Source organism: Monodelphis domestica, chromosome 4 (assembly GCF_027887165.1).
Source record: "Monodelphis domestica isolate mMonDom1 chromosome 4, mMonDom1.pri, whole genome shotgun sequence".
NCBI classification, from domain to species: domain Eukaryota; kingdom Metazoa; phylum Chordata; class Mammalia; order Didelphimorphia; family Didelphidae; genus Monodelphis; species Monodelphis domestica.
This window is the reverse complement of record NC_077230.1, coordinates 165,606,535-165,621,323: the sequence shown is the minus strand read 5'-3', so window position 1 is coordinate 165,621,323 and position 14,789 is coordinate 165,606,535. Positions and strand designations below refer to the sequence as shown.

Sequence of the window (14,789 nt, the reverse complement as noted above, 5' to 3'; positions counted from 1 at the left end):
AAAGAAAGAAAGAAAGAAAGAAAGAAAGAAAGAAAGAAAGAAAGAAAGAAAGAAAGAAAGAAAGAAAGAAGAAGGAAGGAAGAAGGAAGAAATGACTTCTCTAAGTCAGTGTTCTGATTCCAAAGCTGGGTTTCATAGTACCACCATATAACAGGTAGTTTTCTATCAGTTATTATGGAGCAATGAGATACCACCTTGGAAATAGTGCTTAGACCTGGATTTAGTTAGACCCTAATTCAAATCCTACTTAACACTTTTATCAGCTATTTTGTTTTCTCATCTGTAAAATGGAGATAATTAATGGCACCTACCTCATGTGGTTATTGTGAGAATAAAATGAGATATTTTCAATAAAGCATTTTGCAAACCTTAAACCTTAAAGAACTATATAAACGCTATTATTAAACTTATTATTAAAGCTGTCACCTGTTCTCCCACAATTTGACACTGCTGCTCTCATTTCCAGAAACTTACATAAAGCAAAAACTGAAATATAATCTTCATGGATGACTTTGTTAGATCTGTTTATAAGTGCTCTTTCCAGTGTGAACCTTGAAATGTAAAGATTGGCTATCCTTTCAGAAATTAAGCAGGTTGTCACTGCCAGTGTGGAGAGGACACAATATATTCCCTTAATAAAGTAATTCAGACAATAAAAGTACTTGGCATCGACCTTGAGGGATAATCTGATTTCAAGCCACCTCTCCACTTACAAATTGCAGAGAAAACATAAGAGCAGATGAATGGAGTTTTCCTTTATTTTCAGAAAACCAACATTCTTTGCCAGCCATTTTACTTAATTTACTACAAATGATTTCTCTTTCATTATCACACCCTTACTCCAAAACTTCCATGTTGTCCCCTGTTTGGTGGTGTGATGGAGTGGGGGAATATTGGAACTGAACCCTGTGTTTATATAAACAGGATGGAGAATATCTAGGGTTTTCAAGTGATTTATTTTTGACACCCAGAAATCCAAGACAATCGTACATTGCAGAACACTTCTAGAACCATAAAGTATCAAAATTATTCATACAAAATAATCCAGAAAGCAATGACTTGGTATGATGCCCTGATGGAGTGCCAAAAGGAGGACATGCAGCTAGTAAGCATCACAGACCCCTATCAACAAGCTTTCCTTACTGTGCAGACTGTTATGAATAATTCTTCATTGTGGATTGGACTCTCAAGCCAAGATGTAAGTATTCTGTTCTGTTCTAACTCTATGTAGAAATTGTGTGAGAGTTTATTTGTTTTTAGAACTTTTTCTGTGATGAAAGCCTAAATTTGTCCACAGAGTTCATAATTTTATTTCAAAATAGTTAGTAGTGGGGGCAGCTGGGTAGCTCCGTGGATTGAGAGCCAGGCCTAGAGACGGGAGGTCCTAGGTTTAAATCTGGCCTCAGACACTTAACAGCTGTGTGACCCTGGGCAAGTCACTTGACCCCCATTGCCTAGCCCTTACCACTCTTCTGCCTTGGAGCCAATACATAGTATTGACTCCAAGATGGAAGGTAAGGGTTTAAAAAAAAAAGTCAGTAGTCAGTAAGCATTTATTATGTGCACGGCATTGTGCTAAGTGCTACAACTATAAAGAAGGCAAAAGATAGTCCTTCCTCTCAAGGGGTTCACAGTCCATTGGAGGAGCCATCATGCAAACAACCTTACAAACAAAATATATACAAGATAAATTGGAAATAATCAATGGAGGGAAGGCATTAGCATTAAGGGTGATCAAGAAAAGAAGATGAGATTTCAGCTGGGACTTGAAGGAAGGCAAGGGGTGAAGGTGAGGAAGAAGAAATTCAAAGTATATGTGGTTTTTAGTTACAGTTGTTAACCACTAATGAGAGAACTATATTCCTTCTGTTCATATGGTAGTGAAGGAAATATATCTATTTATCATCCAGCATGATTCTTTTTACCTGTTATGATTCAGACTCGAAATGGAGAGAAACTGGAAACTAGAGTAGTTCTCTATATCCAACCACAGAAAAGATAAAAAGAACAGGTCATAAGATCACAGATTTAGAGCTAAAAAGGATTTCAGAAGTTCTCTAGTCCAAAGTTTTTATTTTAGGGATGAGGAAACTGAGACCTGGTGAGGTCATAGTTCTTTTGCCATTTCCTTCTCCCGCTCATTTTATAGCCAAGGAAACTAGGCAAACAGGGTTAAACAATTTGCCCATGGTCACATGACCAGATTTAAACTCAGATCTTTTTGATCCCAGGCTCAGCACTCTAACTACTGTGCCACCTATCAATGTGTCTAGAATACTATTAGAACCTTAGACCTCAAAGGTTAATTCAGGGATTTAAGAGAGATAGTCTTTTTATCATCAAAATCTCACCATTTCTAGCTGTGTGGTCATGCAAAAGGTCATCAGGGCAACTAAATGGCTCAGTGGATTGAGAGCCAAGCCTAGAGACAGGAGGCTCTAGGTTCAAATCTAGCCTCAGACACTTCCTAGCTTTGTGTAACCCTGGACAAGTCATTTAACCACTTTTGCCTTGCCCTTATTGCTCTTCTGCCTTAGAACCAATAGAGAGTATTGATTCTAAGATGGAAGGTAAGAGCTTAAAAAGGTCATCAGTGTTGAAGATGAAAATAAGTTTAAATATTACAATTCAAAGTATTTTGGAATCTATCTTTAGTTATAATGAATGATGGGTAAATTAGTAAAATATTTCCGGGCTCCTCCCCCAATATTATCCTGGTATTCACCAGCTAGATCTGCAGAATGGACCTGCTGCCTTGGGTTCTTCAATACCCAGGGGTTCTGGCCTCCTAAAACAATAGCTCATGAGCTCCTACCAAAGTTTTTTGTTGACTCTCAGCCCCCATGCACAATTAGCAAAGCCAATTACTGAGATGATATGATAAAAACAGTAATTATAATATGTCATATTCAGAATCTTGGGTACACTATCCCTAAAATATAGAGAGTTCATGGAAATAATGGGATCTTGAGACATAGGGATGTAGATGTATGTGGTAAAGGCAACCCATATCTCCTGGTGGAGTAGCACCTAGAAATCTCTGCTGGGTAATTGCTGAGCTAGGCTCAGTGTCTGACCCTCCCCACCCCACTACTCAACTCTCTCTTGAGTCTGTAGGTAGCTCTTTTCTATCACCAAATGTCCCCTCCTCAGAGCTGCTGTTTCTTCCTTCAAACAGTTGCTTTTATGTAGCCATATCTGTCTGGCATGAGTATCTCTGCTCCATCACTTGTCCCTTGAATTCTCTTGAACCAACACAATTTCGACAACTGGATGGGGTATCTACTACTGGGCATATTCTTACTAGATAACATAGTCAATGAAGGAGAAGAGAAAGAAATCCCTCTTCCTTCCCAACAGCCACAAAGCACTCTCCCAAGCTGTATGCCTCCAACTTCTCTCATCTATTTAAAAGGCCTCCATGGGCACAGCTCGTTTATTTGCTTAGCCCATCTCATCCTCTAATGACTCATCCAGAGAGCTGTTGATATTTTGTTAAAGGTAACTGCTTATGGCCACAATTTTATAGTTGGGGGTTTTTGTTGTCTTCTTTTTATTTGGGTTTGTTTTTTTTTATAAAACCTTTACCTTCTGTCTTACAATCAATAATAACTATTGGTTCCAAGACAAATTGAGGTAAGGGCTAGGCAGTAAGTACCTTGCCCAGGGTTACAAAGCTAGGAAGTGTCTGAGGTCAGTTTTGAACCCAAGACCTCCCATCTCTATCCCCGGTTCTTAATCAGCTACCTAGCTGTATGCTATAGTTAGCTTAAAACATCATTAATACCTTATCTGCTAAATCCTGACCATCAATGAGTGTAGAGAAGAAAATTACACATATTTTTATCTTAGAAAAATATGAAAAAAATCCAAGAAATATCAGAACTTATATAAAGTCCTGCAAATCAAAGAAAGCTGAACCACTGAACAATATAGATATAGGTTAGTCATGTAAATATATTCAACACTAATCAAGATATATTCAAAGGGAACAAAAAAGCAGGTCAGATGCAAAGAATGAAGGCCACACCTTTCCTTTCTTTTAACAGATAATAACCTATAAAACGAGTAAACTATAAAAGGGTAAGATTGTATGTCCTTTCAGTCACAATCAATATCATGCTATTTTGCTTAACTATTTATGTATATATACTTTGGTGTAGTCATTTATTTGTATGTTTGCTTAGATTTGTCTTCTAGATCCAAGCAAAGGTGAGCTCATTTTTAAAAAATATATCTTTGCTGTTACAGGATGAACTCAACTATGTCTGGTCAGATGGAAAACATTTCAGCTTTAGCCGCTGGTCTGAAAATAGTGCACAATTGGAAGATTGTGTAATTTTGGACACTGATGGCTTCTGGAAAGCTTCTGGTTGCGGAAGCATCCAATCAGGTGCAATCTGTTATACTTCAGGAAGTAAGTTAAAATTCAAAACATTTCTATTCTTAAACTTTATTAACTCCAAGGGGTAACAAACTTTAAGAAGCAGTGTGACAAATCTTATTTCAGATGTAGAAACCATTTACTATTGTAAAATGTTAAAATGTACTCTTTTAAATGGCTTTCTATAATAGATGTGTGTTTTGAAAAGTTGAGTGTAAATGTTTTTTTGTGGCTTAGATATTTTCCCATGACAATATTTTTAGCTGTTTTTATGTATATTTTTCACATGGGGTCAAATTTTTAATACTTTTGCTTAAAGTTTTTGTTTTCCCCAGACTCTGTGAACAAACTAATGTTTGCATGTCTCTGGATTGTTGATATTTAATGGAATCCTTTTATAAGAGCTATTATATGCCTTGTGTAATGCAATTACTTAATAAATGTTGACTACAACCTCTGATTTAGCATTTGTAATTATGTAGATTGACTTTTCTTAAAGTAGGATATCCAGCCATACCTATATCATCTTGAGTGATTATTTTCCTTTTTTAAAAGAAATTCTGTATTCCTTTAAAAAAATTATAACCAGATTTTCTTGGATATCCAATATCTGGAGATGGGAAGGATCATTCATGTATTTATTTTTGCTGAAGAATATAACTTTTTAGATAATAAAGCATCTCATTCATATGTGTCTTGAGAAACTACAGAGAGGTCTTCAGAGAATTTAGTTGAAATTGTTCTAGGAACTTGATAAAAGTCCTTTCTACTCGTTTTTCTGAGATGGACACCTATTAAACCTTTTATGGCAGAAGAAACAAAAACACGATGAATGATTTATTATTGTCTTCTTTCTAAGCATTCAGCCATTTTATAATGAAATCAGGAAGGCTATATTGGTCAAATTCCTTTCTAAAGAGAACCACTATTATTTTAGTTCAAGAGGACCAAGTGATTATGAGCAATGAATTCTAGGTCATTATATTAAGGCCCTTTTGTTGAGAATTCCTAGAAAGATTTAGAAGGTTAACTTCATATTTAACATTTGGATCTAAAATTGATTGGATAGTCTTGTGGTCACGTTTCTACCTTTTCCAAATTATAAGTATAAAAATATTGTTTTTTAAAAAGTTGTAGTGATGATTTCCATCATTTTTCCAAATGACTTCTCAGTCTCCCTTGTTAACACCTGAGCAAAATAAATCGACACATTCATGACTTTTAATGATATATGCCCCATGTCCCATTTTTAATCAACTACCATTCTGCTAAGAGGAAGGAAGCATTCTTTACTAACTGTCTGCTAAAACCACAATCAGTAACAGCATTTATCAGGTTTTTGAGTTTTTCACTAATTTTCCTTTGTATTATTACAATCCTTATGCAAATTATTCTCATAGTTCTGCTTACTATTCTGTGTCAGTTATAGAAATCTCCACAAGGTTCTCTAAATTTTGTCTTGGTTGTTTAGTCATTTCAGTCATGTCTGGCTCTTCAACAGCCCATTTGGGTTTTCTTGGCAAAGATACTAGATTGGTTTGTCATTTCCTTCTCCAGCTCATTTTACAAATGAGGAACTAAAGGAAACAAGGTTAAGTGATTTGCCCAGGGTCACACAACTAATAAGTGTCTGAGGCCAGATTTGAACTTGGGGAAAATGAATCTTCCTGACTTTAGGTCCAGAATTCTATCTACTATACCACCTACCTGCCCTTAAATCCTGTATATTCTTTTTTTTCCTCCCTAAAGCATAATAATAATCCATTCCAATTATATGTCACAATTTATTCAACTCATTCAATGGGCATTTACTTTGTCTCTAGTTCAACTTATTACCACAAAAAAAAATGCTGCTGCTATAAATATTTTAGGGCATGTGTGTCCCTTTTCCCACTGTTTTTTACTTTCCTTGTAATATATGTAAAATATGTAATATATGTGCTATTGTTGGGCCAGTGTATATTCAGTTTAGTGATTTTTCTAGTAAAGTTCCAAGTTGATTTTCAGAGAGTAATACCTGCAGTGCCTACCTTATGGAGCTCTAGCGAGGAAAGTAATTTATACATTTTAAATACTATGCAAATATGAATGATTTTAATTATAAGAATGTTCTTATTATGTCTTCCAGATGAGGCAGAAAAAGAGATAAAGAAAGTTGACACTGTTAAATGTCCATCTACCATTCTCAATACACCCTGGATACCATTTCAGAATAATTGCTACAATTTCATGATTGCCAAAAATAGATTCCTAGCAGTAACAAAAGATGAAGTGCAACTTCAATGTCAGAAGCTAAGTAAGTATGTTGTCTTTTGAAATTTACTTGTTTGAGGGCTTAACTGACCACTTGGCAATTGTTTGTTCTGTAAACTTGAATCACTGGGGGCAACTACACAGCTCAGCATCTTAAGAGTCAGACCTAAAAAAGGGAGGTTCTGAATTCCAATCTGACCTCAGACACCTCTTACCTGTGTAACCCTGGGCAATTCAATTAACTCCCTTTGGAACCAATACACAGTTTTGATTCTAAGACAAAAGGGTTAAGAAAACTTGAATCATTTAGAAAAAGGGTGTGCCTACAATGATACCACATTTAAAAACTAAATCAAAGTGGCCAAAGGATTTTTAAAAAATCAATACTATGTATTGGCTCCAAGGCAGAAGAGTAGTAAGGACTAGGCAATGGGGGTCAAGTAACTTGCCCAGGATCACACAGCTGGGAAGTGTCTGAGGCCAGATTTGAACCTGGCACCTTCCATCTCTAGATCTGGCTCTCAATCCACTGAGCTACCCAGCTGCCCCCAGGCAAAGATTTTTTTTTAAACTGCCAATATGTGGCCCATGGGGATCCTTACGTACAGATTAATGATCCCATTTCTATTTGAGGTTGACACCACTGCTAGAAACATGAGTACAAGGGGTCCCTTTAGCCAAAAGTAGTCTGGATATGCCTTTCCTACCTGGTTTTTTGGTGTGAGTTTCCTGTATTGCCCCAAGGTCTATGACACTGATTCTGACCTTTGAACAGTTTGTCCTCTGTGTGTACATACATGGTTTAAGTCAGTAAATATTTATTAAGTGCCTACTGTGTGTCGGGCATCATGTTAAGTGCTGGGGATATAAAAAAAGCCAAAAGACAATCCCTGCCCTTGAGAAGCTCATGGTCTAAAGGGGGAGACAACATGCAAATAGTTATTTACAAATAAACTATAAAGGGGATAAATGGGAAATAATCAACAAAGAGGTTTCCTACAGAAGGTGAGATTTTAGCTGGGACTTGAAGGGAAGCCAAGAGGTAGAGCTGAGAAGGAAGAGTGTTCCAGGCATGGAGGACATCCAGTAAAACTGCCTTGGGGTCAGGAAATGGAGTGTCTTACATGAGAAACAATAAAGAAGCCACTGTCACTAGATTGAAGAGTACAAGGGAAGGAGAGAAGTTAAGGAGAGTAGAAGGTGTGAAAAGACCAGAAAGGTAGTTGTGGGGTTGTGAAGAGCTTTAAATGTTTGTTCACATGTATATGGAGAATGGAATCTCTCTGATCAATCAAGGTTTCCTCAATGAATGTTTTCCTCTGGGTAAAGGGGAAAACCCATAGATTGACTTCATCTGGCCAAAATCCTTGCAAGGAGAGAAATGAGCATAGGGAGTATGTGGCTCGAAGAGACTTTTTCTGAGAGTCTCTCTGTTACCACTTTGGTATTCTTACCCAGAAAAGAGAGCATTTCCTCAGAGAGCCTCCCTGTTGGGAAAGTTGTACAAAGTTATAAAGAAAGGAGAATGGAATAACTGGAGGCTTATCATCTATAGTTTGTAGGAAGGTGGTATATTTGAAAAAATCCCCATGTGTAATCCACCAAAAGTTTATTATGAACGGTTCTCACTTTGCATAAATGGGCCATTCCACAGACCTCTCTGTACAACAATTTTTGTATAATGAGAATTTGGGCCACCCACCCACCCACTTCACTTTACCTATATGACAAAGGCATACACAAAATAATAGCTTTATACAAGTCATAAAATGTGCTAAAATACAGATATATTAAATACCAAACCATGATAATAAACAGAATTATTAGATGAAAGGTAAAATGAATGATAAAGCATTCAGAAGTTAACACAGTGTAGTGTAGTATTTGCCCTTTCCTCACTCACTGTACCCAGTCTTTATCGCTAGTGGCTGGCTGCACAACTTTTTTTATAAAGCTATTGAGAGAGGTTTGAACAGTGACTCCTTTTTTCCTCATATCTGATGTTATTGAGGAATGTTAACTTAATCTAATCTTTGATGTATTTTCAAAATCTTGATGTATTTGCATCTATCTTTTCAATACAAGAAAAAATATCATACAAATGTTGAAATGTTTCTGCCAACTATTTCCTTGTGAATCCTTTGGGGTTTGACCTTAGGTACCAAAGTTTCTCTTTCTTCTTCTGCAATCTTTTCAGCTAGCAGCCCAATCAGAGGCTCATTCAACTGTTCTTCTCTATGAGACTTAATCAATTCCTCCACATCATTCTCACTCATTTCTTTTTTTTTTAAACCCTTACCTTCCATCTTGGAGTCAATATTGGCTACAAGTCAGTATTGGCTCCAAGGCAGAAAAGTGGTAAGGGCTAGGCAATGGGGGTCAAGTGACTTGCCCAGGGTCACACAGCTAGAAAGTGTCTGAGGCCAGATTAGAACCTAGTCTCACTCATTTCTAACTCCAATTCTTGTGCTAATTTTACAGTCTTGTTACTTCTTCAAACATTTCATCTTTATCAAATCCACAGAAGTTGGAAATTAACTGTGGGCACACTTTTTTCCAAACTCTCTTCATAAATGTTTCTGTTACATCTTCCCATGCCTTAGCAGTATTCCAGATTGTGTAGTAAATATTATAAGACTTCCACAAATCTCTCAATGGCAAGTCTTAATCTACATCCAAAGCTGCAATTGCCTTGGTAAATGTACTATGTAAATAATATGCCTTGAAATTCGCAATCACTCCTTATGTATATGTCTTTCAAATTTATTTATTTATTTCAATCACTCCCTGATGCTGATTTCTTTCAGAATTTTAAATATAAAGTTAAATTCACATAATGCAAATTTATGTCAAGCAAGAACTGTCTGTATAAAGGAGTCAGTTAATTTACAACAAGATGGGTTTGTCTCATACCTCATTAGAAGGAGTTATTGACTAACAAGTCATTCTGTGATATGGACTCTTAAAGCATACTATTACTATAAGTAGTTTAATTATTCTCCACAGAGATGGATTGGTACAGTCTGAAAAGGTACTTTTAATGTTCGAAAGTGAAGGGTATAAACATATTTTCATTTCTCTCTAGACAACTAGTTCTCTGCCTGATATAGACCAAATTTAACTTCTTGACCTGCCTCCCATTCCTGTTTAGGAGTGCAGGAAGGTGTTTATATTGATATGTTAGAATAATCTTTCACTGTAATTGGGCTTTGATGAGCTCATTCATCAAACTAAATGTAAGTATTAAATGTTAACAATTTTGACATGCAGTTAATTGAAGACTTTTGATTTAATAGATCCAAAGGCACATGCTCTGAGTATTCGAGATGAGAAAGAGAATGACTTTGTTCGTGAACAGCTTCTGTACTTCAATTATTTGGCTTCCTGGGTATTGTTGGGTATAACTTATGATGGTGAGTTATGTCTAAAGTCTTTTTTCTACTTGGTCTTGGTCCATTTAATTACTTGTTTATCAATCTATGAAGGTATAAGTGTCCTGTGGAATATATAGCTCTGCATTTAGGATTTAGGGCAAAGAAGTAAGGAGGAATGTCTTTGTCTTATATAAATCATGAGATCTTTTGCCCCACTCTCACCTCTTACTCACTACTAAACTCTTGCTGGTACTTAGAGCCAAATGATGGAAAATAATATTTCCTCTAATTAGATATGTCATAGAAGATCTGGAATTGAAAAGCAGAAAAGAGGTCAGTCATGAAGAAAGGATTGGGACTCACATATAAGTGATAATATAAGAATGCGAGCTTCCTAAAAATATGTGTTATATATGTATGTATGATGTGCATATATGTATACACCCTTATATATACATATATATGTATGTGTATAGAGGACTAGACTGTGTACACATAGATATATGTACACACACACATATATATAAGCACAGAATGGTAGAAGATAGTGAAAAGGTATGAGAGAAAAGAGGATCTGGGAATTCTGTTCCAACTATTTCAGTTTTTTCTTGAAATATACTTAATAGACTAATTCCTCCACTTAATTCCTATCCATTCTTTTAATAGTTTTATTAGTTTAATAGAGTTTTATGGCTTCTGGATGAGTTGAGTGAAGGGTGCTTCTGTGTGTATATACACACACAAACACATAAGACAAAAGCTATGTTAATAAAATAAATATATTTTGTGTATCTTTGTATGCACACACAAAAGGATATATACACACAATTTTGTTGAAAAATCTGAGCCAGTCTTTCTTAAGACTTAATCTTTGAAGAAAATAAGAAGACAATTGCTAGAAACTTCTCTTCATATGTCTTTAAAATAGCCATTTTTATATAGATATTATATAAGAGCTTCCTAACCTTTTAGTGTTGTGAACTTCTTTGGCAAACCGGGTAGTCTCTGAACCATTTCTCAGAATAATGTTTTTAAGTGCATAGAGTAGTAGGAGTCATAAAGGGAACACATTATGTTGAAATAATTATCAAAATATTTTTAAATTTTTATAAACTCCATGTTAAGAACTCCTAGCATAAACTATTAGATTTTTTAAGCTGTCTAAAAAACCATTTTAAGAATGCACAACACATTCTGAAATTTCTCCTAACACTTAATCTATCTGAAGGAAATACAGGAATAGTAAGAAAATTTCTTCTTTCCAAATGTTCTCCAAATTGAGTTACTTTGACTATCAGTTGGCATAAAGTACAACCACGTAGTACAGCCTATATTTCTAGCTACGCCCTCCATGACAACATGCTGAATCTTGTTCATCCTTACTGTTTAATACATATCACATCTTTGCCTTACAGCTACTTTCAGATAGAACCCCCTAACCCATGTCACCCCATTTCCCATTTCCCCATGCAGATGGGTAGCCAAATGCCAGTGGAGGACATAAAAATTCAGGCCAAGCTATATATTTCCCCTTTGCCATCAACTGGGTAGGAAGAAGAGATGGCGAAGTTTAGATTTTAGTTGATGGTAAAAAGAAAATCTAAGTTTGACGTCTTAACAGTTTTCTCCTAATATCTTTTCAATATAAATGGAAAAGGTTTTTTGAAGATAGATGAAGTTTCTAGTGAGGTTTCTCAAGGAGAATGGCTTCAATATGTTAAGCAATCAACTGAATAATAATAATAATAATCATTAGTGTGTATAAAGCACTTTAATGCTATTACATTGCAATTGGACCCCCAATCCTAGAATATAAGGACTACAAGTATTATTATACCCATTTTGCAGATGAGTCAACTAAATCTGAGAGAGGTTAAGTTGCTCACTTAGCATTACCTAACCAGTAAGTGTTCGAGTTGGTGCTTGAATGTGTACCAAAGATTATCTTTTCCATTCCATAGTCCAACCCTGCAAAGAGGATTTTGTTGCTTATTTTGAGAAATCTTGACTGGCTCAAGATGAAGCCATGGGCTAGAACTGGAGAAAGAAGTTATATGGTGCTCCATCTATAACATGGCCATTAAGAAATGCCATTACCTGATGGAACTCATATTAGAGGAGCAAGCATTCACTTTGCATAGGAACAATGTAATGGGTACATCTTTTTGCTAAATGTGAAAAAACAAAAAATTTTGGGAGAAGAGAGGTATCCTTGACCTTGACATTGAAGCATATGCCTTGGTCTCCCTTGGTTAAGAGAATCATAAAAATAAAGCAGCAGGCCATAAAATGTAAACATATGTACTGCTTCTCCTTAGCATAATTACTATAGACAGATGCTCAGGTTCCTTGCCAAGTGAGATGAGGACCAGTAGGGAAATGGAAATAGCTAGGCCAAAAACTGGTAAGAAAATTGGAACATGGATGAACCTGGCACCATCTTTATGCCAATTAGAATTTTGATGAGGTTGGCATCTTCTTTGAAAACTACTTATAAGACTGGACTATATAGTACTAAATGCCACATTGAATTTTATGAATCTAACATATACCATATCTGCTTGTGCATTTTCTCCCCTCCACAGTCGCTTTTGAGGATAAGGTACACTCTAAAATCTGTTTCATTTCAGTCTAGTTGTTAGAAGTAACCCTGAACCCTGTGTAAGATTAGTTGAAGGGGCATGATACACTTAATTAAACCTTTCTTCAAAAACGGAAGAGTGTTCAACCTCTTGACTCCTGCCTCTTCGGTTGCCCTTATCCCGTCTTCAAATATTACCAATAGTCCCTGTAATTGATAGCCAAGACAACGTCTCTAGAGAATTATATAACAACTGGCAAAGTTAATGGCTCTTGGCAATTAACCCAAAACACTTTCTTGTCATCACAACTTAGCAGTAAAAAATCCATGAAAATTAAAGAGAAATCATATAAGGAAATGGCATGATTTCTGAAGAAATATGCAAAATTCCATCTACTTGTGTTTGCTCTGATTTATTTAGGCTCCAGGCCTGGAATCACAAAGACCCTAGTTTAAAAACAACCCCAGGTATTTACTGGTTATGTGACTATGGCAAATCACTTAACCCTGCGTGCCTCAGTTCCTCATCTGTAAAATGAGCTGGAAAGGGAAATGGCAAACCACTCTAATATCTCTGCCAACAAAACCCCAAATGGAATCACAAGAAATCAGACATGACTCAAACAATTGAACAATAACAGTTCTGTTTACCAATCTTATTGAAATATATTCAAATGCCGCTAGTTCAGATGTAGACTAATGACTCCCAAACTTGATCTTGCAGTACCCTAAGGTATTGATGCACAAAGAAATTATATTTATTTTTTAAATGAGATCAATTAAAAGCATGCCATCTAGCACTCTTGTGGTGAAGCAAGAATGTTAGAAAATCCTTGAAAAGGAAAGAATGACACTATTACTTTAGAAATATCAAAGATTAAGAAAGGATAGGAGGGGGCAGCAAGATGTTGCAGTAGATAGAGGACCAAATCTGGAGATATCCTGGGTTTCAAAATGTGACCTCATATTTCTTAGCTGTGTGACTGTGGGAAAGTTACTTAACCCCCTTTGCCTTGCCTAGTCCTTACCTCTCTTACACCTTGGATCTAGTACATAGTATTGATTCTAAGATGGAAGGTCAAGGTTTTTTAAAAAAGGAAAAGAAAAGAAAAGGTGTGAGAAGGAAGTTGTCAAGTTGGACCTATTAGTAGACCCTTATGCATGGAAATTAAGGCTTAGCAATTTTGTTTCTAAACTGAAAAAATATTTCTTCTTTTTAGGTGATTCATTAAAGTGGTCTGACAATACTACATTGTCCTATACCAATTGGAAAACAGGAAGACCACTTATAAAAAATAAGAATTTTTATGCTGGCTTGAATACGGATGGCTTATGGGATATCCGACTTTATAATAAAGTCGAAGAAGCACTTTATTTTCACCAGCATAGCATTCTTGCTTGCAAAATTGAAACAGGTAAATAATGAATCTAATTGTGATAATTAAGAGAAAAGGGGAAATGGGGCTGAATATTAGTTAAGATGGCTTTGCCCTCATTATAATTTGGAAGAGAGAATTTAAATTTGCAGGTGACAGTTTTTTATCATAATGAAAGTAATCCTGAAAACTGCCTAGAAAAATACTCAGGATGCAATCCTATGATTGGTTAGGACCTTAGAAATCTGATCCATTTGCAGCATATTGACTAAAAAATGTGCAGAACTTTAAAGAGAGTATAAGTGGAGGGTTTAAAAAATGTAAAAATGATCTACATTTCTTGATCTTAGTGCTTTGCTCAAGGTTGGATTAAAATAGTTCAACAGGGGTCACTAAATATTTGAATTTAAAGAGAAATAGCATGGATTAGGGAATAAGAGAACCTGTCTTAGAGTGAGGAAGACTTGTGTTCAAGTCCAGGTAGTACATACATGATGAGAATTCAGATTCAAGTCTGTATCCAACTCTGGTATTCCATTTAGTCTGCCATATTGCTTCTATGTAATTGCACTGGACTTGAAGGCAGAAGACCTAGGCTCAAGTCATAATACCAAAACTTACTAACTTCTCAAGTTGTCATCTGCAAAATGGGAATACTTACTCTACTTACAAGATTGCTATAAGAAAAGGGCATGGTAAACTTTAAAGAATATATGGGAGCAATTGTTAATTATACACCTAGCACTGCAGCTTACAAACAGATTCTGACATGTCATTTATTGAAAATGGAGGGCATAAATTTAAGTAAGAAGTATTTCAGT

At 35.8% G+C, this 14,789-nt stretch overlaps 1 protein-coding gene across 1 annotated transcript in view; it reads left to right on the top strand.

Annotated features, from left to right (window-relative positions):
• LY75 (lymphocyte antigen 75) overlaps positions 1-14,789 on the top strand; it is a 128,660-nt gene that overhangs the window by 93,901 nt on the left and 19,970 nt on the right. The window contains exons 25-29 of the mRNA XM_007494242.3: positions 972-1,198; positions 4,252-4,417; positions 6,513-6,680; positions 9,934-10,050; positions 13,813-14,007. Of these exons, the coding sequence (XP_007494304.2) occupies positions 972-1,198; positions 4,252-4,417; positions 6,513-6,680; positions 9,934-10,050; positions 13,813-14,007 (873 nt within the window). The remainder of the gene's footprint in view (positions 1-971; positions 1,199-4,251; positions 4,418-6,512; positions 6,681-9,933; positions 10,051-13,812; positions 14,008-14,789) is intronic.